A 21,555-nucleotide genomic window follows, 5' to 3' on the forward strand; every position below is an offset into this window, starting at 1 on the left:
ATGCTTTTTTGTCAAGTTTCGCTTTTTTGCTCGCTGTATTGGACGGTCCCGCATGCTTGATTCTTATCACCGGTCCGGCGGCCGAGCCCAATGAAATGCCAGGTATGACCGAGGCTACACCGTCAACTCGGTGCTCCGTCGCCAATTGCTAGTCTCCGCCTATGCCTCCGCTCCTGCAGACTAGAAACCTAGATCCATCTGTCTTACAAACGTCTGAAGAAATAGACATATGCGAACTTCTTCATCTCGTCGATGTCGGCTGCTTTTGCGACCTTCTCGTCGTTGAAGAGGACCCAGGATACGGACTGCTCGCCAGGAATTTGTTTTCGAACAAATGCAACGTAATGCCTAAATTTCCTCATTAGTAAATAGAGTACAAAGTCAAATTGGAATGTAGCTTACCCAGCGTGGATAGAGGTTCCTTTGTGGCACACGATCGACTGGAGTTGGAAGTTGGCGGGCAACGTCTCGCTACCGGGTAAGACCCTCTCTCCAGGTTCTGCAGCTGTCTATTCTTTACGTTAGCATATCGTGACCAAATGTAATAAACATGTGAGCAACAGTACCTCTGTGTTGGTACCATCATCAAAGTCACCCGCTGCATCCGGATGGCTGAACAGCCAGTCGACAGCACGCTCCATGTCACCACCAGTCTCTCTCAAGGCTTGTCTCGCCTGTGGTGCACTGAAGCCCATAGCCCCAAGTGACTCGATTTTCTCGGGATCAATGGCTGATGCAGCACCGCCTGTTGAACCACTGCCTGCGTTGAAGTCCACAGGTGTGTCGATATCCGGGTCCTCCATATGTGCAAAAAGCCAGTTCGAAGCAGCCTCTGGGTCTGCGTTGCCAGTTGCGTGCAAAGCTTTCTCGCACCTGACACGCGGGAATCCCATCGCCTCCAGCATCGATAGAGCCCCCTCGTTAGGTATCCACTTCGATGAGGCTCCAGCGCCGGCATCAGCATCCTCCGGGAGTTCCTCTTCGTTCTCCTGAAGGCCGTGAGACTTGTATGCATCGAATGAAAAAGGCTCGTCGTCTACTATGACGGGAACGTCCTGTTTCGTTGGAACCCAGTTCACCAGCTCGAATCGTCGAGCATTCACAGCCAAGACTGCGGGGAACGTCTTGAACATGCTCTTTTTCGTGAAACCTGCGTTGCTCTTGCATGAGGCACATGTTAGCTCCACCAGCTCATCAGCTGTGAATATGTCAAGACACTCCTTCAATGTCACTGGCTCGAATTCCTCCTTTTCCTTCTCTTTGCCCGAACTGTCTGTGACGTCCATGCTCTGGTCCTTTGGTACTCGTCGAATAGGTACAGGGATGGATATATTCTCCTGCTCGTCCGTGCGATAGCGGACCTTCTTGCAGTTGGTGCACTGTAATCGCTGCTCCATGACGAATCTGAATGCATCGACGGGGTCCTTCTGAGGAGCAACATGCTGCGATCGGGAAACAATCTTGAGAAGGTGAAGCAAGAGTTCAAAAGCGTCTTGCTGTCGCATAGTCGAGAATTCAGCGTGTCCACGACCGATGAGGTGTTTGAGCATCGCTGGCGCAAGGCCTTTCTGATGATGATTCTCTGGAGTCTGCTCAGAAACGAAGACATCGCTGTCAGGCTTGGAATATTTTCCAGAAAGGAGACCATCCGCAACTTTACGCAGTTGGGTTTCGAGATCTTCTGCGGGGTTGGGTGTCTCGGGAGCTGACTGTCTAGGAAGATAATAACGGTCCGCGAATTCAGGGAAAGAAAACAAGCTTTGCAGAATGCTGGCCAAATAACAGCTGTTGCCCAGATTCTTCAGTCCGGTAAAACCAGCACCGAACAATGGCCTCAAGTCTTTTCCATCTTCAGTGGTCATAGAGAACTCCCATAGAAGGTTCTGTTCCACTTGCATCTCCGTCAAACTCTTCTCAGTCTTGATCCGGTCCTTGATGTTGATGCCCCAGTGCGAAAGATGGTTAGGAAGTTCGGGATCGACTCGCTCTTCGTCGCATGCGTAACAGTAAATATCCGCAGTACCATCGGCCGTAAGTGATCCCAGCTTTACAGCGACGGGATGGTTCGTTGTCTGCGTATGTGCCAGTCCATGCGAATTGCCTCCGACGCCACCGAACTGGGCACGACCGCATCCCAGATTGCCGCACGTAAGGCATAGCCAGAGATTCTCCTTGAGGTCGCAGGCCGAGCAGTGACCAAGATTCTGGGATTCTATTTGCCTGGATGTTTCCTGCTCCAGACATAGTGTGTGCTCGCAGGCCGTAAGCTCCTGCTCCCAGGCCTTGACTTCCTCTTGCCTTGCGAACGTATTTGCTTTGAGAACAGCAGCAACCACCTCCGACAATTTTCCCGACTGATCATCTACATCCTCAACGCCACACTCATAGCACTTCACTTGGGTTGTGGTGTCGTAGCGGTCAGCTTCCGTCTCAGCCGCAATGGCAAGCTTCGACATCTTCTGCGGCGGCTCATCGCGCTTGACCTTCTTGCGGGTACGTTTGATGTTTAGTACGAGAGGATGTTGGCGCGAGGAGACGTGGAGGAGGCTGTGGTTATTCTCGCCAGTGCAGCCGCCGTTGAAGCAGTATAGGCACACATCGAGGCCGGTGGGGTCATCCTGCAGTTGGCGTTAGCCTCGACGGGTGGAAAATCAAAACAGAAGCTCTTGGATTGAATCTTACGATAGAGTCAAAGCATTGGGTGCAATCTTCGCGATACACTGATTGCGTCGGACCGGGGGCACGAAGCTCTGTACTTTGTTAGTATACTTTGCAGCTGCGAGGCGGAGGGCGGGGGCCTTTACCTGGTGCGTTGATGTGCGTGCAGGCCATTTTTTCCGTCTAGGGTGACACGATGATGATCTCAGGATATACTGTTCCCTCCAAAAAGAAACGCTAGAAAAGAAAGGAGTCGTGTGTTCTTTTGGTGTTTGTCGTGGCGGGGAAAGTTTGTTGTAGAGTTGCAGAAGTGCGGAATGACGACGAACTAGGCTCCGAAGCTGTGGTGGGGCAAATCGACCAGGCAGAGATCCGACATCAAGCTGACATTGCATAGTTAGCCACATCTGGGGTACAGACTCAGTGAAAGCCAATATGACCCCGAGACAATGGAATTGCCACACTACGAGATACATGGCATTTCGAATTGGCACCTCCTCTAAATGATATATTTAACATTTTATGATTGATATCTTGTACAGATCTCTCCGCTAGATCATTAGATTGATTTAAGACAGTGTATCTGTTGCCATTAGGCAATCTCAAGAACGAAAGACTACTTAAAAGAGCTAGCACTACGACATCATCAAAAGATCTACAATGATGAGAAATTATCCCGTGGCAAAGCATACTCAAATTCCCCATAAGTGGAATTCCACCCAACATCATCTACCTCCCCATCCAATAAAACCCAAACCCCAACGGCCCCCAATCTCCACAGCACTCTCCATTCCCAGGTACCTGAGGACCTTTTACCGATTTAGCAATGCATAGTAATATTTCTCGAACCCGGTTGCCGGTACCTCTTCGCTGAGCGGCGATACTTTCTTCAGGCCCACCACAGCCTCAACGATGGACGACCGACACTAGACTCCACAAGCATAATACTATACGAGCAAATGTCTACTTGGGGAGTAAAAAGACGATATTTGGGCTCAGCCTCACCATCTTGATGCTGTCGTGATTTTAAGATTAGACTTATGCGAGGCGAATCGATGTCATAGAATTTGGGAATATAAAAACCGAATAGAACATGTCTTCAACATGACTTAGAAATCGCTACATCACCACCAACCTCACCAACCAACCCCATCTTCAATCCTCCCATCATGAAACTCCTCACCACCCTCCTCCTCTCCCTCCCCATCCCCCTCGCCCTCGCCTCACCAACATGCCCCCCAAACCCAGCCTCCCCCGCAACCACCAGCAACAACTACACCGTGCCCGACGGCTGCTGCTGTCTGAGCTACAAGCCCGCCTGCACGAAGAACACGGAGCGCCTGTACCACGCGAAGCTGTTCTACGACCGAAAACCCGGCATCACGCCCGAGCAGTTCGACGACTACTGGGCGAACAAGCACGCCGAGCTCGCGCGTGACTTCCATCTGCGCATCGGGGTCGTCAAGTATGCTCAGGTAAGATCTCCCTCTTCCCATTCACCCATCGAAAGTATATCCGGCAGGATGGCCGGTTGGACAAATACTAATAGGAGTTGACAGTACCACTCCACGCCCGCCTACCGCGACCTCCTGCGCATCCCCGGCGGCCCCACGGTGCTGGAGTTCGACGGCGCGGCGGAGTTCTGGGTTCCCGACCTCGAGACGCTGCAGGCGATGAGTACGGATCCCGAGTACGTGGAGAAGATCCAGCCTGACGAGGCGAATTTCATCGATCATACGTCGATGAGGATGATTCTTGGGGTCGATTATATTGTCGTGGAGAACCAGAATGCTGTGTTGGACCATGGAAGGAAGTTTCCGGCGGCGTGGTGAGGGAGGGGGAGAGGTTAGTGAAGGGGACCAGGGGATGTATGTGTTGAATGGTGTGAAGAGCATGTGAGGGATATGGCAAATGTGCCTTTTGATTTGGTGATGCGGGACTGGCTATTCTATGGTTGGGGTATTTTTTAATCTACATTGTACATTGTATACAAGAAGTACATACGATGAAAGCTTTTCTTGCTGCTCTAGAATTTCCCCTGGTTCTTGACTGACGTCGACCACGTTTGGAACGCGGTGAAGAGGACTGGGTGGATCTTGGACTTCTTCTCCATGAACCACTCTTTCTGGATCGCGGCGTAGACGTCGACGACCTTGGCGTAGTTGGCTTTGTCGAGTTTGACCAGGATCTTGACGAGGTGGAGGCTGGCGTTGCTGCATGCCGTGGCGTGGATGCTCGAGCCGCCCAGCTTCATCTCCTCGTGGATGGAGTCCAGTGTCTTCCAGACGTGGTAGACATCGGTGGGCGTGGGGAGAGGCGTCTTGCGGTTCTTGCGAGTGACTGTGTATGCCTTGACGACGCCGTCGATCTTCTTCGTGAGAGGATTGTTGGCACCGGTGCGAATGCGTCGGAGGAGCGGCAAGAGGACCTCGATGCTGAGGGGATTGGAGTACTGTTTCTCCAAGTAGATGGAGAGGAGATCGAGCACGCGTGACTTGAACTGCACCACGGTCTGCTTTGCATCCTGGCGCTGCTTCTTCTTGTTGGTGACCTTGCTCCTCTCCTTGAAGATTTTGGCGAGATGGGGGTCCAGGGCCATCATCTGATCGTCGTCCATGTCTGATTCCTCGGAAGAGTCATCTTGGGCGTCGGGGTCGACGTTTGCCCTGGAGGTTTGGAGGGTTTGCGCTAGCAGGTTATCGAATGCTGTCAATTCTTCATCGTCCTCATCTGCGTCTGCTGCTGCCCCGTCTTCATCATCGGAGTCACTGTCCGAATCTGAGCCCGAACCTGAGTCCGAATCGGAATCGTCTGCGCTGTCGTTCTCAGCCTTGTCTTCTCCATCAACCATCTCGACGTCTGAGGCGTCCTCGTCATCGTCCTCACTGCCGGAACCCGCTTCTTCTGCGTCCTCGTCACCCTGAGCAAATAGCTCCTTCTGGCCGTTTTCGTTTTCTGGGGTATCCAGGAGCTCTGTTAAAGACTGCAGGCCTTCGGCGGTGATATCGGCCGCGAACACGCCAAAAGCATCCTGGGCGATGTTGCGGAATAAGACACGGGGGTTTCCTAGGAAGGAGAGGATGATCTCTACAAATGGGCTTTGATCTTCAGATGATGTCTTGCTCTTCGTGTCGAGAGACTTGCGGGCTGCATCTAATTCTTCGAGCAGCATGACGGCATCGGTGTCACCCTCGAATACCTGGAGGAGAGCGACCGAATAAAGCAAGACCAGACCTTCGGAGGTCGACTTCTTCTTACTTTTGCTTTTCTGGTAGACAATTAGCAATGTGATTAAAGTGAGAAGTCCATGTCCATATTTACCTTAGCGGCGATGGCATCCAGGGACTGGAATGCATCATCGATTGTCTTCATGACAAGCTTTTCAGCCTTGAACAGAAGCGTCAGATGCTTCGATGAAGTAGCCTTCTTCCGAATAATATCGATGATCAGCTTTGCAAAAGATGACCTGGATGCCGTGTCGACCTTGAGTAGTCGCGTGAGGCAAGAAGCCAGTCGCTCTTGGAAGATCTTGCGGGTGGCATCCGTGATGGGTGGAAGTGGTACTTTGCTGGTCTTCGCGCTCTCTGTTGGGATGAAATACGCGTGTTCAATGAGCACATCAAAAACAGTTCGGAGCCAGTTGTCAAGCTCGTCACCACTGCTGAAGACGTCACTGTCGTAATGCTTGTACTGTTTCACGGTGTTGAGAAGCAGGTCGGCGATTGTCTGGCGACGGGAGGCTGCAGTGGCCTGGTCTTGTGTATCCGGTCGGAGAACAAGAGATCGCAAGTGGCCGACAAGTTCACGAAGAGTATCGTCATCGGTCGATAGCAGAATCTGCTCGAGGGTTTTGGTTTGAGTGAGCTTGTCGAATTCAATCGTGCCATTCTTGGTCGTCATGGCTTCGAATATAGGCAATGCAGCCTCTCCTTGTCGCTGCACTCTGTGCTGGACACCCTTCAGGGCTGCCAATGCTGCAGCGTGCAAAAACCTGTCCCCCTTTCTGCTCTGATTGATCAAAGTACGCATCAAGTTAGGACTGAACAGTGCAGGAATCGCCCAGTCAGGGATGGCGTTGATGAGCGTAGTGAAAAGCTTGATACCCCATAGTTTCTTTTCATGCGAGGATGACGACGAGAGGAGATTGCCTACAAATGGTCAGTATGCATATATCTTGATGGAGAAATTCGAATTACCATCAACAGTGTCCAACCAGAACTGCGGAAAGTCCGTCTTCGCGGAATCCTTCTTCTTTGCCTTTGCTTCTTCATCTCTGCGTAGGATTTCAGAGAGAACCAAATCCCATGCAAAGATTGGATTTGGGTTGGCAGCTGCTGACTTAATGGCCTCCTCCTTTCCATCTTGCGAGACGCTGCGGAAGTCTTCCTTCAAAATCTTTGCCAATCTCGACCTCTCCTTCTTTGAAAGCGGATCATCATGGTGCCAAACATTGCTTGGAAGAACGTCCTTGAAATCCGCACGGGCAGCAAGCCAGATAGCGACACCCTCAGGCGTGTTGGTCAATTTGAAAGTGTCGAGCCGTTGCACAAGGTCTGAAACAGCAGTGCTACCGTCCGAATGATCTTTGAGGCTCTTTACAGCCTCGACGAGGATCAAGCCGCATTCCTCTCGAAGCCAGGGTACGTCGCGTGCCATTCCATAGATGTGGTCCAGGACAGTGTTCCAGCATTCCGGAGAAAATTCTGGCTCGAGCAAGATCGACGATTGCATCATGGCCTTGTAGCCAAACAGCTTGCCAATCAAATGGTCACGCCTCTCCTGTCTTTGATATTAGCACAACCGGGCGAAGTCCGAAAAGGTTCCACATACCTGTCCAGGGACATTGCCCTCTACTTTCGTCTTCTCTTCAACCAGACCAATGAGAGTCTTAACATCAACATTGAAACCCTCGATCTTCTTCCCACTAGAACCGAACAACTGTCGAAGCAATTCGGTTAGGGTGACGCAGAATCCAACACGTGCCGCCTTGCGCTGACTGCAAAGACCTCGAATGATACGATTCAAAGCCTTCTCCACAGCTTCGGCAGACGGAGCAGGGTCAGCATCCGGTGAGAATCTCATGATGAGCTGCTTGGCGGCTTCGAGGCGGACATTGTCAGATTCGGCCGCCAGGTCCTCATAGAGCTTCAGTAGCTTCAATTCGTCTCCATCGAGCTGTCGGTGCCGGAGCTTTTGCCGCCGCTTCGTGGCTTTGTTGTCGGCTGCATCAGCACCCTCCGAATCTCTCCTTCTCTTGAGACCATTATCCGCCATTATTGTGGTTTGATACTCTGGTTATCACGTCGTCGTTGATGCCGACATGCGTTCAGAAAAAATGTTGCGGAACGGCAGAACGATTCTCCGTCCGTCCCAAAAACAGAAACGCACCGACGGTAACTTAGCGTGGGCCCGCCCATAGCTGGAACGGAACTAAACCGCATGTGTGCAACTCACCCACATAGGAAAACGAACACCCACCAACAGCCGAACGAGTAAGCAAAGGATTAATTGACTTCGAATCCTGTGTTGCTTTGTGGGGCACGTCAGCCTCAATCATGTGGTTTATCTATTGTTGTCTCATGTAAGCTCTATAACTTTTGTAGTTACATTCTCTCGTATGTTCGGAGAGCAATGGCAACAAGATGGCTGCGAACCCTCGGTTAAGGCCGGCCGACATATGATCAATTTACTCCGCGTTCTTTTCTGTTTTGAGGCCCTTCAAACCCCCCTCAATTCAGCCGTCCAAGGGCCCTGTTCGCAGATCCAACAGACCCATGGCCTGGCGGTCGTGATGGTCGACCCACAAAATTGTGAACTGAAACTCGCGAGAGCAGATTTCTAAAATAAATCGATGCTGGGCGAGTTGGGCGAACCTCGACCTTTGACGTCTGATTCGCCCGCAGACGGGAAGGAATTGTGCAATCGCAATTGAGCGTTGCCACCTATCACGACGGGAGGCATCGCATGAAATATGCTTATCGGAACTCGTAATCAGTGCCTGATCTCTCTCTCTCTCTGTGCCGTGCATGTTGCATCCAGTGGTATGCTGTTCCATGCCCATCACACTTCAAGTCAAGACTCAAAACGCCGGTTGCCCATATGGCCGGAGCCGCCTCGTTATGCTTCGTCAGCTGAGCTGGAGGCTGCGGCAACGGTTCGCGAGTTCGCACTCGAATAGCTCGCGCGAGATAATCTTCTAGCTACCCTGGAGAAGGAGCAGTAGCATTGGTAGGAGTCAGGACAAGGGCCGCCGAAGCCGGTCGTTCCCAGAGGCGGGACAATCTGACAGACAGCTGAGCACGAGTGAAGAGATTCCATCGCCCTGCAGCGTCAAGAAGACTTGAAACGTGACTCTCTGCAGAATCCAGATGGACTAGGGCAGGATTTGGAAAGTATCCATGTTGCTTTGCATCCTCCTCCCTCCGTTGGGGTAGCAGTTAAAGTAATTAAGGTCGGCTGGGCGCAGGTGTTGGGTCACGGGATCTGGCACATTCGGCGGGTTTGTTTACGAAAATGAGTCGCGTCTCCCCAGGAACAGCACGCGACTATGCCTCCGCCCAGTGTCTGGAGGTCCCACAGCTCCCAAGCAAACCCTGCAAGCGCACCGCTGCGGCCGGTCAGTTTCTGCACTCTGCAAGTTGAGGTGAGGGGTCACCGGCTGTTTGGTGGGGTCTGAAAGGGAATTAGGATGAGACGGGTGCTCGTTGTGAAAGAATTGTGCACGTCGTGTTGCTCTTCATAGCTATTAGCCATCATACGGTGCCCCCCGTATGCGCGGTTGTGGCTCCATTTTCCTTGCATGTCATAGCAACAACCGCCGCGTTCTCGAACAGCTTTTCAGCCCGCCCGCGACGCATCCACAGCAACCATCCCCCGGCAGCTCCGAGAGTGATCAGGAATCGCTTCGACCAGTTCGGATTGCTCGAGGTTGCGCCAGCGCCAGCTATTTTTCGATTTTGTTGTGGAGAGGGCAATTGATTGACATGGCAATCCCAATTTGGATTGTTGGCCTTAAGAGCCTCGATAAATAGCATCAAACTTGGAAGATCAAGAGCAGCCTCGCGGAGAATGACGTCTGAAACATCGAAATCGCTGATTATCCAGCGAGCAGACCGATCCTCGAGGAGAGATGGACAGGCTTAGCTCGTCGTCCTATCCGGTTTTATGCAGGCTCATATGGGTTTAAGGCCGTGAAATCACGGGCCGTCTGCGGAACCCATCTCTCTTTTAAGCACTATTCAGAAGCGCCTACGACTCCGGGCAACGCTGCACGAATTCAGAGACGAGCATCTCCCGTCCTGCCCAATCAGGGTCTCCAAGGGGGTAATCCTCGACGTGACGGCGGGTGGGCTCCGGGCCTCTGGCCAACCGAATGCCATTGACCAAGACCACCTCGAGGTTTCCCTGCCAGCGGCGGGTGCACTGTTCAAGGACCATGACGAAAGACCTCTCGCAGACGAAACGACGAATCAGGCCGTTTGTGGACGGAGAGGATTGATTGACGGCAGCTGCTGGTGGGCGGCCAGGTTTAGGCGCCGAACGAGTGTTGGACGCTTGCCTATTGTATGTATGTCTATCAATCCAGGATTCCAGGTACAGAAAGATCCAGCGCAGAGCCGCTGGCGTGTCTCTGGAATTCGTGGTACCCTAGGGGATGGGACCGAATGGTACGACGCAGGGCGCCGGCGGCGGAAGTCTGTTGGATGGAGCATGGAAGGGAAGGGAGAAGAAAAAAAAGAGAATAATATCTTTATTCCAGAGTAGGATAACTACGCACGCATGCTCGCGTACAAGATGAGCCCACGTCTGACGGGCTTGTTCCCAAGCGGGAGAATTGAGTGCGTTTCACACGTTTTGTTACTGGGGATATGCCCGTAGCAGCAAGCTCCGTGCCAAATTTTTTCTTGCCTGGCAACCGGGGCAAAGCGTGTGGGTTCGCAAGAACGCCAGAAGCAGAAAAAGAAGCAGAGCAGAGAGCAACGGCCCGCCAAAGGACCGGCAACTTGCTGCATAGCTGCAGTAAATACCGTGACTATTCGCATTGAAGCAGCGCCGCCCACTGCGACGGAGCGCGTTAGATAGAAATTGGGGTTGAACGATGGGGCGTATGCGGAAGGGATTTTTTTCTTCTTCAACTACTGTTTAGTTTTTGATCGTGTTGACCCACCATCGTGGAGCAAAGGAAAGGAAAGTCGGATAAGGGAAAGGGAAAAGCAATCAATGGCGCGTGGGAGCCACAGGCGATGAACGATTGTTTACTCAGATGCCGAGATAGTAGCCATGGAAATCCGAGCGAACTACTCGGTAGCTAACGAGCGTATCTACCTCATGACTGCTGGATCGATAGATTGGGAGCTACTGTGTGTCTATCTACCTAGACGCGGGGTGGGATTAGCTGCGTTACGCCCATAAGCCATAAGGCGTGATCGAGATCGGATGGAAGCAAGCAAGCAGGTCTTGCTCACACGCAGTGCGTGTCTGTGGTGTCACTGGTGTGTGTGCGGTCATTGTGGTCATTGTGGTGGGAAGACTCAAGAGCGGATGACAAGACGGATCACCATTGTTGACCTGATTTGAATGCAGGTTGCTGGGCGAAGAGTATTGCTGAAGCGTAGCGTGTGTTGATGTTTTGCTATAGATGGGCTCAATCCGATATTATTACATCAGTTTTACGACTGGATACCGGATTTGTATGCATGGAGGGAATTAGTGTTGCATGCGTGCATACGTGCATTGCTTGGATGGGCAATCAAGGCCCGACTAATTGCCTGCAAACATGCGCAGCAAGCAAGCAGGCAAGCAAGCAGGCAAGCAAGCAAGTTTATTCTAGCAGCAAGTAGGAGTTGCATGATGTGAGAGGTTCAGGGCAAGCGAGGTTCTTCCCGCTGCAACATCCGTAGGGCCAGTGATGATATTGGTGGGTTGACGGGATGGGCGAGATGGAGCTACTGTATGGTTGTGGAGAGAGCTGTAGGAGAGGGGGGCTGTGGTAGGTTGGCTCAAGGCTGGCTGGCTGCGTGGGTGGGTTAGTTTGACCGGCGACCACCACCAACATGCAGAAGAAGAAGGGGAAGGAAGAGGCTTTGCTTTGCAGATAACTATGTACTCCGTACATGTATGATTCTATCTGAATGGAGTTGAGGTGAAGAAGGAATATAGATGGTAACGTATGGGAATAACTCAATATACCGAGTACTCGAGTACACAATTACGCACAGCTAGCAATGACTGTACATACAATAGGTTCGCAGTATTATTACTCCGTAGTTGGGTGAGGAACAGCAAGAGAGAGAGAGGGTGGTAGAGAGGAGTGATTCAGGCCCACCTATCCTCTGTTCCCTTGCCCTGCCTGCCCTGCCTGCCCTGGTCGTAGTCATAATTACCCTTGCAATATGCTCTTCCTTGCCAGGCGCCGGGATCCCAGCTCTTACTCTTCCTAACCCATTCAGGTGAGTTGTGTGGGTTCCCTCCCTACCTGTCCCTACCAGTACCTGGCCAACCAAGTACCTGCTCCTCCCCTACTGTACTAAGGACCACACCAGGATTCAAGGTTGCTGCAGAGACGACGTGCAGCTCGGCATCCTCAAAGCTCCCATTGCTTCCCTCTAACCTCACTACCCATACCCATCACTACCCTAGTAACCTTGAACCTAGTTACCAGTAACCAAGCTAGCTGAAGCTATCTCATTCATCACCTCCCTCTGTCCCTCTCTCTCTCTCTTCTCTCTCCGACCTGCTTCGTCCCTAAGAAGTCCTCTTCTCCCACACTCTTTACTCCTCCTCCTCCTCCTCTCCTCTCTCTCTCTTTCATTTTTCATCAGGGTTCAGGTCGAAGATACTAACAACAGTGGAACATTGGGTCGTTGCATTGGAACAGAACCAGACGAGATCTAAGAAAGAAAGACGACAGAAGAGTGTGAAAAAAGGTCGGAGAAAAAGGGCCCCGTCGCTACCAAACCTACTCTCGCTCCTTCCCCCCAGCAACCACACGCTACCACCACCAACATCAATCAACCACCACGCCCACGCCAACAGTGCTAGCTATCCATATGTCACCTGCACAACCATAGCTTCTCTCTCGGCACTCCTCACCTAGTTGCGGTACGGTTGAGACAACATCTACAGCGAACATCATCTTACAGATTGGAATTCATTTTCTTGTCGTATATGTTTTATCGCCTACAGTACCCTGCACTACAGTAGCAGTACTATAGTAGTAGTCGTTGTCATCCTCAACTTCCGCACGTGTGTGAGTCGAGCAACAAAGGTCAAAGAAACCGCCGCACCTTCGTTCACCTCCGTTACCCCTACCACCGACTGGACCTTTTTCATCCTCATCATCCTCATCATAACCAATTCCTACAACCGCCCATCATGGAGATGTCATCACCCCTGGCTGCCATGCACCCGCCTCCCATTCCCGCGTGGGGCTTCCGCCGAGACCTGCCTACGTCAAACTTTGGCCAACGCAGCTTCGGACCGAAGAGCTTCAATTTCAGAGACATGAGCATGAAGAAACCCAATTTGGATTACTTCACCTTGCAGCCGCTGCGAGGGTCTTCTCCGACTGCGAGCTTAGCTGCAGACATGTCCTCAAATCTGCACGTCGATCAAAGGTACTACCCGCCCTTGCATCCCACCATCGCACTCAGGGAGCCTCCTTTTTCTTTGCTAACCTCCGTCACAGCCCTCAATTCGTAACGCCTCGCCGATCTCTCTTCACATCGAATGCTTTCAAGACTCAGAACAATCGAGGTAAGGCTTTGCTTGCGTTGGGCTTTTCTGGGAACAAAGAACTGAACGTACCTCAAGGAGAAGGAACAACGACCCCTCCTGTCAGATGGGAAGGCGTCACAACACCACCTATTCCTTTATCGTCTCCTAGCTTTGTCCCCGACTCAATGGACATCTCTCCTCTGCCACATAAAGCACCTTTCAGCTTCATCTCTGAACCTCGTCCCAAGTCACCCTCTCCCGAAAGGACGCCTGCCAACGAGGACGATATGCTTTCCCCGTGCGAGCTTCCGACTCCTACCCAGTTCCCAGCACCCCTTTTGGAGGTGCCGCGTCCTGTGTCTGCTGCCGAGTGAGTTTTTTGTGCGTGGGAGTTGCCATTGCGGCTTGACTGATCGTATTGTTATAGGCGAAGGAAGTCGATCCTGATCCGCCCGAGTCTCAGTAGGACCAAGAACTACTCGACCAACACCGTGTCATTCAAGTCCAGAGAGACCAGAGAGAAGGATACTCTGCCTGCTTTCAAGTTCGGTGCCGGTCTCGATGCCTTCCCAAGCATGTCCACGCCCTCTTTGGACGAGTGCTTCGCCCCTTCGCCCCCCCAAGAGCGCAAGCCCTTTGGCAACCCCCTTCTTGGTGCTTCGAAGCCCAAGTTCAGCCTCAATTCCGGGCTGGCTCGTGCCAATGGTTCCCCTCTTGCAGCCCATGTGAGGAAGCCTGCCGGTCCTCCCTCCCGCCGTCCCAGCAAGTTCAGGAGGTCTCTCAGCATGTATGAACACCCTGGTGATGTGATGAACCAGAAGGAGGACACCGCCAATTACACGCCTAGCAGCCTGCAATCGGTCATGGATGTTGATGATACCCCTGCTTTGAAACTCCCTAGCTTCGTCCCCGAGAATGAGCCTGACAGCCTTCCTCGCATCGAACACTCCACCTTGATCAGTGTGCTCAATGGTGATTACAACAACATGTTTGATAAGACAGTTATTGTTGATTGTCGCTTCGAGTATGAATACGAAGGAGGCCACATTGAAGGTGCCGTGAACTTCTGCGAAAAGGAGCAACTCGCCCAGGAGCTCTTCGCCAACGGCGTGACCACACCCAACACTCTCCTCGTCTTCCACTGCGAATACTCCGCGCATCGTGCACCGCTCATGTAAGTTGATGATGTAGACTCTGCCCACCTGCCACATCCTAACAACCAGTAGGGCCAAATTCGTCCGTCATGAGGACCGCAAGGTCAACTCGTTCCGCTATCCACAGCTCTCCTACCCCGAGGTGTACATCCTCGACGGTGGATACAGTGGCTTCTACGAGTCTCATCGGTCTCGATGCTTTCCTCAGAACTACCTTCGCATGGATGCCAAAGAGCATGAAAATGCCTGCGAACGTGGCATGAACAAGCTCCGTCAGCGCTCTAAACTGAGCCGTGCCCAGACCTTCGCCTTCGGTCAGAAGTCCTGTCAGATGGAGGACAGCCCTACTGCCATTGGCCGGTCAAAGAGCGGCGGAGTCCTTACTCTCGGATTTGACGACACCCACACCATGGGACGACTAGGCGGCGCCCGCCGAATGGCCTCATACTAAGCCGTGGCGGGTTCAGCCCCACGATCTTCTCACGATAGTCAGCTATGCTTTTCATGGCATATCAACTTTATTCATGGCGTTATGGATTGACGGCGGCATCTCGAACTTGCAGCACTGGCGTTTTGGGTATTTACCTTTACCCCTGTGGCGTTTACAGCGATACCATTTCTGCCCATATTTGTTTCGAATTCAAGGCTTCCGGACGGACAAGAACACACCCAGTTCGTCGGCCAGTACGCAACTGTAACTCCGATGCCATTTCTTTTTTTGCATTCTATCCCTCGGCTCAATCGGCCAGGGCACGATTTACCATTCTCGCGAGCAGTGTGCTGGATACCCCTTCTCGTTTTCAGCATCCTATGCATTGCAAGCCTATACGACTGCATAGCGACCCTTTTGTTTCTTTTGTTATTCATGTCTCATCCCCATACGGATTTTTACTATGCCCCCTTTACCCGCAGAGCCGAGAAGTGCTCTCGCTCTCGATCACGTTCACCAGAAAAATCTAAAGAACCATCACGAGCACATATGGTATGTGGCCTATGAGCCTTCATCCATAACCTCATCACCAAACACACATGCACACACACAAATCATCACTGTCACAACATCCTTTCCTTTTTCTCTAAGTCACATCGGTACCTGTCATCATACAGAAGCCCCATTTCCGAATTCAGCTTCTCTTTATCTGCATCCTCTCTGTCTGGGCTGTTTACAAAGGGCTTCTCAGTGTTCCCCCTCGGTAGTTTCCACTTGTCCGTTCTTCGGTGTACTTATCTACTTGTCTTTGCTCCTCTGTAGGCTTAAATTGTGGGCGTGTAAAAGGCCACATCTCTGTATATATGGTGGGCAAGCCTTGCCGCAGAGAGAGCAAGAAACGGAGTTGGCATAGGTACCTCGTCGTAATGTAGTGGATGGACGATGGTGGAGTCTGATTGCGCATTCACAAGGAATCAAACTAAATATCAATTAAGCTACACATCTTGAACCTTGCGTGATGCTGTGTGACTGCATTGTACTTTCCCTTGCAATTTTCAAGACAGTTGGACTCGAGGATGGACATTCAAACTAACATGACGAATCGCAATTGCGCACCCACTAGCGGTCGATCATTAGATCTAACAATGCTAACCACCCCACATCCCTGCCCCGCAGCACAGCACGTCGCTCGCGTCGCGCGCAGGAGCTCCAAAAACTCTCGGCATCACCAGTTCACGCACGACTTCATGCACGTCAAAAAAACTTTCTGATCCAATTGCCAACGCAGCACCCGCCTTCCTTCCCGGCGTGGCTCCTACAGATGAAGCGCTACTGCGAACGACATCACAGCCCGCGTCTTACTTCTCCACACACCTCATAACCCTCTCGCTTCGAGCAGACGTACCCATCTCAACCCCACCTCATCGCCGCACCTCACCTCACCTCGCGACCAACACCACCACCCCCTCCCTCCTTCCTTCAAAGCAAAACCAAAATGGACATATCCGACCTCCTCGCCTCCGTCGTCGCCCCGCCCACGCCCTCCCACCAACGCCTCTCCGATCTGCAATCCCTAACCCGCTCCTTCGTCGCCGAGCGCACCTGCCCGGAACTCCTCCCCTACCCGTCCGCGCTGCTCGACCGCGTGCTCGAGGCCATCCGCGAGCAGATCGAGACGATCGAGGAGCACGCGGGGGACGCGGACCCCCGGACCAACTTCCGCATGATTATTCTCCAGACGGAACTCGAGAGGGTGCGGTTTCTCGTAAGGGGATTGGTGAGGGGGCGTATTGCTAAGGTGAGCTTGACATGTCACTCTTTAAGGGTTTTTTTTGGGGGGGGTTTTGATATGAAGGAGGGAGCAGGAGACAGATGGGCTAACAAAGTGAGACAGATCGACGCACACCCCCTCCACATACTCAACCTCTACACGACCAGCCAACCCACCCTCCTCTCACCCTCGGAGCACAAGTACCTGACGACGCACCAAGCGCTGCTGTCATCGCACTTCTCGGCCTCGTTCCTCTCGCAGTTCCCCGCCGCGCTGCAGCGGCTCGACGACACGACGGGGGGCGTCAGCATGGTGGACAAGCCGGACGAGGATAGGGCGGTGTTTGTGAGGTGTTTGAGGGATGTCGGGCAGGTTTATGTCGAGGGGACGGGGACGCGGTTTGAGATGCGGAGGGGGGATGTTTCGGTGGTGAGGTGGAGTGCTATTAGGGCGTGGGTGCTCGGGGGGGATGTAGAGTTGATTTGAACTGCGAGGGTTCGGAGTTGGGAGTTGGTTTTTGGGTGAGGGGAAGGATTTTGAAGGGAGTGATTGAAGAGGTGGGAAAGAAGGGGGAGAGGAGGTTGAGGAGATTTGCTTGGATTTTTGAGAGATTGCTGCTATGAGAAGAGCCGTTCGCAACGCCTATATATACCCAGCCTTCGGAAGATTTAGACTCGAAGGATGCACATAATGAGAAAAGCACACACAATCAAAAGACATCATGAAAAACCAGCCAATTGCACAGCACACACACGCCACGGAAACAGATCTAATGTCCCTGGATCCAGCCGAGCATCTGTCCGTACGCCTGCGCCTGCGACTGCTTGATCTTGGGGTCGTCGTAGTCGCCCAGCACCGCGAAGCCGTGGGGCACGCCCTGGAACATCTGGACCTCGTGCTCGACGCCGTTCTTCTCGAGGGCTCTCCTCCCCGGCGTGATGACCTCGTCTTCCGAGAACAAGGGGTCGTTCTCCGCGGCTGCGATGTACGTGGGGACCTTCACGGCCTCGAGCTCCTCCTTCGTGACCATTGTGCCGTGCGCGATGGCGGCGGCCTTGATGACGGGGTCTTTCTTCAGAGCTCCTTCTTCCTCGTCCTTAGGCGCCGCTTGGCCCCACGCAACGGTGTCCGCGTGCTCACCTGACAACAGAAGAATGTACCTCGCGCCGAAACAGTACCCAACGCCGTAAATCCCCCCACCGTTGGCAATCGCATCCGCGAATTCGTCCCTCGCGCTGTCGATGACCTTCCGTAGCAGCGGAAGCACCTTCTCGGGCGTATGTCTCGCAAGCCACATGTCGATCAGAAACGCCTTGACGCCCTCAGCCGTCCTCATCTTGATCGACTCCAGCCACGACGTCTGCTCCTCGACCTTGCTCATGTCGACGGAATTCGGCGCCGGGTCGTTGTCGAACTGGTCCGGCATGAGCACTAGGTAGCCCTCGGACGCGAACTTGTCCGCCTGCAGCTGGTTGTTCGTCGACTGTACGCCCGTGCCGCCCGTGAGCAGCAGCAGGAGCTTCGAGGGGGAGTGCGGGTAGTCGGACGGTTTGGCGATGTATACCTGTGGGAGAAAAAGCGATTCAGCGAGTGTGGTGATGGGGGGTTTCATGGGTTATGGTTGCTGCGAGGAGGGAGGGGGGGCCTGTACATCTACGCCGCCCAGCTTTGTGATTTCCTGGGAAAGGTTAGCTTTCAGTGATTGGGGTGATGAGGGAGAGGAGAGGACGGACGCCTGAGGGGACTTCTCCGGTTGCTGGGGTGGGTTAGTGGGTTGCTTTTGTGTCTGATGTGGGAGGTTTGCGGACGTACGGGTTGGTCTGTCGGTCGTGCAATGTTCCTATGTAGGTCAGTTATAACGTCCGAGGTTGATTGATTCTTATGTAGGGTTCCCAGATCGTATTGCCTTTTTGATAGTTCGAACCAGTAGTTATGAAAATGTCTCTTCCAGTGGTTCAAAGTTCGAACTATCAAAAAGCCAACATGACCTGAGAACCCTCTCTATAACTTACGCCCATGCTTGGTCCATCTTGCGCTCGAGTGTCGCCAGGAAAGACGCTCTGCTCTTCTTGCTTGGTCTGCTCTGCGCTCGTCTCCTGCGCATCGCTCTCGGGCGCTCTCGTTGCGATATCGTTGTCAGCCATGGTTTGCCGTGTATGTTCGTCGTTCTTTCTATGTTGGTAGGAGTGTCGCAGCAGTAGCAATAGCAGCTAAGCACTTGGTGTTTCGAGTTTGGGGTCCAATCCAATTACGTAGGCCCCCAAGCCCATTTCGCTTATTGCGGGGCTGACGACCATCACGTGCGCGACGCGCTTTCAGAAAACGCGTCCCACACGACGTTAACCCACCTTTCTACTTGCCACCAAACACGACTTCTTCTCCCCATTCAACCAAGAAGGATTTACGACCATGGCAGAGCAGGCTATCACACAAGGTGCTATCAGGTATATTGGATCAGGCCTTTGTACATTTGAGAGAAATTAATGGTATACAGGGGCATTTTCAGCCAAGATGGAAACAGCGTCGAGCATCCTATATTGCAATGCGTGCAGATCAGGCCGATGGATCCCAAGGCGGGCGACTCAAATTCCGTGCAGCGTTTCCGCGTGGTGTTGAGTGATATCCAGAACTTTATTCAGACCATGATCGCGACAGGTACGTACCAACCAGACCTCAATCTCTTCAGCGTCGAACCTGAAATTAATCATCTACAGGTATCAACGACATCGTGACCTCTGGCAAACTGAAGAAAGGCTCAATCGTGAAGCTTCTGAAGTTCAACGCACAACAAGTAAAAGAGAAGAAGATTCTCATCCTCATGGAGTTGGATGTGCTTTCGGAGTACGGCGAGCCCGACAAGTTTGGGCAGCCGGAGGCGCTCGAACTCAAGGAGGACACCAAGCAGCAACCTGCAGCTATCTCCGGCAATAACTTCTACGGCAACAAGCCAGCCCAGCCTCAACAGCAGCAGCAGCAGCCACAGCAGCAACAGCAACAGCAGGGTCGATCGCTTCCCCACCACCAGAGCCGTCCGTCCACATATCCAAACCTCTACCCCATCGAATCTCTCTCGCCATACCAGCACAAATGGACGATTCGAGCACGCTGCACACACAAGGGCGACATGAAGACGTGGCATAATACGAAGGGCGAGGGGAAGCTGTTCAGCGTCAATCTGCTTGATGAGACGGGCGAGATCAGGGGAACTGCGTTCAATGATGTTGCGGAAAAGCTCTTCTCCATATTCCAGGAAGGAACCGTCTACTACATATCGGCACCGTGCAGGGTATCGCTCGCCAAGAAGCAGTTCTCTAATCTGCCAAACGATTATGAACTCCAGTTCGAGCGGGATACGGAGGTTGCAAAGGCTGAGGATCAGGAGAATGCGCCCCAGATACGATACAACTTCACCAAGATTGGTGACCTTGAGTCGGTCGAGAAGGACACCACGATTGACACACTTGGTGTGTTGAAGGAGGTTGGCGAGGTTTCGACAATCACTTCGAAGACTACCAACAAGGACTTCAATAAACGAGAACTCACCATTGCCGACGACTCTCAGACATCGGTCAGACTCACCGTCTGGGGCAATGTGGCTCAGACATTCGAAGCGCCTCTCGAGTCGGTGATTGCATTCAAAGGAGTAAAGGTATCAGACTTTGGTGGTCGAAGCCTTAGTCTTCTCGCATCAGGATCGATGTCCATTGAGCCTGACATCGATGAGGCACATAAGTTGCGAGGCTGGTATGACGGTGTAGGCAGTACCGTTCAATTCGCCACACACCAAAACTCCATGAAATCTGGCGGCGGAGGAAAGCAAGACTACAAGTTGATCTCGCAAGTCATAGAAGAGGAGGCCTATATGCAAGACACACCGACATATTACAACATCAAGGCCTCTGTGCTTTTTGTTTCACACAACTCGACGATTGCCTACCCAGCCTGCCAGACACCCAATTGCAACAAGAAAGTCATCGAGGAAAATCCTGACGAATGGTGGTGCGAGAAGTGCCAGATGAAGTTCCCCAAGCCAGAGTACCGCTATGTCCTCAGAGTGAGTGTCGGGGACCATACTGGTTCGCTCTGGCTGAGCATGTTCGACGACGGTGGACGAACAATTTTAGGCATGTCAGCAAACGAGGCGGTTGCCATGAAGGAGGATGAAGGGAAATTCAGCGCTCTCATGCAAGAGGCAACCTGCCGAACTTATATCTTCAGGGTCCGAGAAAGGATGGAGACTTTCCAGGACCAGCCCAAGTAAGCTGAATCGCACACTGTTGACGAGTACTTTCACTGACGAAGCATCCAGGGCACGATACCAGGTACAAAGCATCAACACCCTCAACTTTGCTGCAGAGGCAAACAAGCTGGCGGAGCTTATCAAGCAGTACAACGTCGACGACAACAGCTTGTTTGTTCAGTAATTCAGCGATCATGTACTTTGACGAACATGGGAAATATTGTAATGCGAAGTTGCTGGGCTTTGTCGTCCAATGAGTGTGCTGTACATTGCCTGACGATATTGCAACAACGGTGTGTTGGACCAGATGGGGCATGTCATTGTGCCCACCGAATCAGTCTTGCTAGATGTGTATAGATTTTTACATATAATCATAAACACAATGCCCACGAGTTTCAAATCAATTTAGATGCTTTTCCTGGTTATCCGGATACGAGAGCGTTGTGAGGCTCAACAGCGCCCTGGTCGATGCTTTATAATTGCGGCTACTCCTTGATGGGCTATCTTACCGCAACGCGGGAGTCCGCGGCCCGAGCAGTCAGCCCTGTGAGGTCATCGCTACCCCTCAGGAACGGGAAATACCACA

At 52.5% G+C, this 21,555-nt stretch overlaps 6 protein-coding genes across 6 annotated transcripts; 3 read left to right on the forward strand and 3 right to left on the reverse strand.

Annotated features, from left to right (window-relative positions):
* Positions 1-203: 203 nt before the first annotated feature.
* Positions 204-7,932, reverse strand: BU24DRAFT_352794 (uncharacterized protein; the record flags this gene model as incomplete). The annotated part of the gene is made up of 11 exons (XM_033523749.1): positions 204-348; positions 403-509; positions 567-2,618; positions 2,659-2,748; positions 2,770-2,841; positions 3,133-3,387; positions 4,709-5,397; positions 5,449-5,926; positions 5,980-6,806; positions 6,855-7,437; positions 7,489-7,932. 11 exons carry the CDS (start codon positions 7,930-7,932, stop codon positions 204-206), a joined length of 5,742 nt encoding a protein of 1,913 aa, XP_033380547.1.
* Positions 7,933-9,410: 1,478 nt separating this feature from the next.
* BU24DRAFT_465770 (uncharacterized protein) lies at positions 9,411-10,095 on the reverse strand (the record flags this gene model as incomplete). Its single annotated transcript, XM_033532305.1, has 2 exons — positions 9,411-9,750; positions 9,911-10,095. The coding sequence occupies 2 exons, from the start codon at positions 10,093-10,095 to the stop codon at positions 9,411-9,413; spliced, it is 525 nt and encodes a 174-aa protein (XP_033380548.1).
* Positions 10,096-12,677: 2,582 nt separating this feature from the next.
* Positions 12,678-15,200, forward strand: BU24DRAFT_272369 (Rhodanese-like protein). The gene is made up of 5 exons (XM_033522602.1): positions 12,678-13,274; positions 13,346-13,413; positions 13,471-13,744; positions 13,802-14,548; positions 14,601-15,200. Exons 1-5 carry the CDS (start codon positions 13,033-13,035, stop codon positions 14,977-14,979), a joined length of 1,710 nt encoding a protein of 569 aa, XP_033380549.1. The 5' UTR covers positions 12,678-13,032; the 3' UTR covers positions 14,980-15,200.
* Positions 15,201-16,155: 955 nt separating this feature from the next.
* On the forward strand, positions 16,156-17,357 carry BU24DRAFT_272435 (GINS complex, Sld5 component). The gene is made up of 2 exons (XM_033522603.1): positions 16,156-16,756; positions 16,853-17,357. Exons 1-2 carry the CDS (start codon positions 16,454-16,456, stop codon positions 17,213-17,215), a joined length of 666 nt encoding a protein of 221 aa, XP_033380550.1. The 5' UTR covers positions 16,156-16,453; the 3' UTR covers positions 17,216-17,357.
* Positions 17,309-18,791, reverse strand: BU24DRAFT_426063 (alpha/beta-hydrolase). The gene is made up of 4 exons (XM_033528885.1): positions 18,742-18,791; positions 18,542-18,569; positions 18,463-18,485; positions 17,309-18,407 (listed from the first exon to the last, which is right to left on the reverse strand). The coding sequence occupies exon 4, from the start codon at positions 18,339-18,341 to the stop codon at positions 17,499-17,501; it is 843 nt and encodes a 280-aa protein (XP_033380551.1). The 5' UTR covers positions 18,342-18,407; positions 18,463-18,485; positions 18,542-18,569; positions 18,742-18,791; the 3' UTR covers positions 17,309-17,498.
* Positions 18,792-19,091: 300 nt separating this feature from the next.
* On the forward strand, positions 19,092-21,366 carry BU24DRAFT_426064 (replication protein-like protein A 70 kDa DNA-binding subunit). The gene is made up of 4 exons (XM_033528886.1): positions 19,092-19,173; positions 19,224-19,384; positions 19,444-20,986; positions 21,039-21,366. The coding sequence occupies exons 1-4, from the start codon at positions 19,139-19,141 to the stop codon at positions 21,151-21,153; spliced, it is 1,854 nt and encodes a 617-aa protein (XP_033380552.1). The 5' UTR covers positions 19,092-19,138; the 3' UTR covers positions 21,154-21,366.
* Positions 21,367-21,555: the final 189 nt, after the last annotated feature.

This window comes from Aaosphaeria arxii (assembly GCF_010015735.1).
Source record: "Aaosphaeria arxii CBS 175.79 unplaced genomic scaffold BU24scaffold_8, whole genome shotgun sequence".
Taxonomy (NCBI): Eukaryota; Fungi; Ascomycota; class Dothideomycetes; order Pleosporales; genus Aaosphaeria; species Aaosphaeria arxii.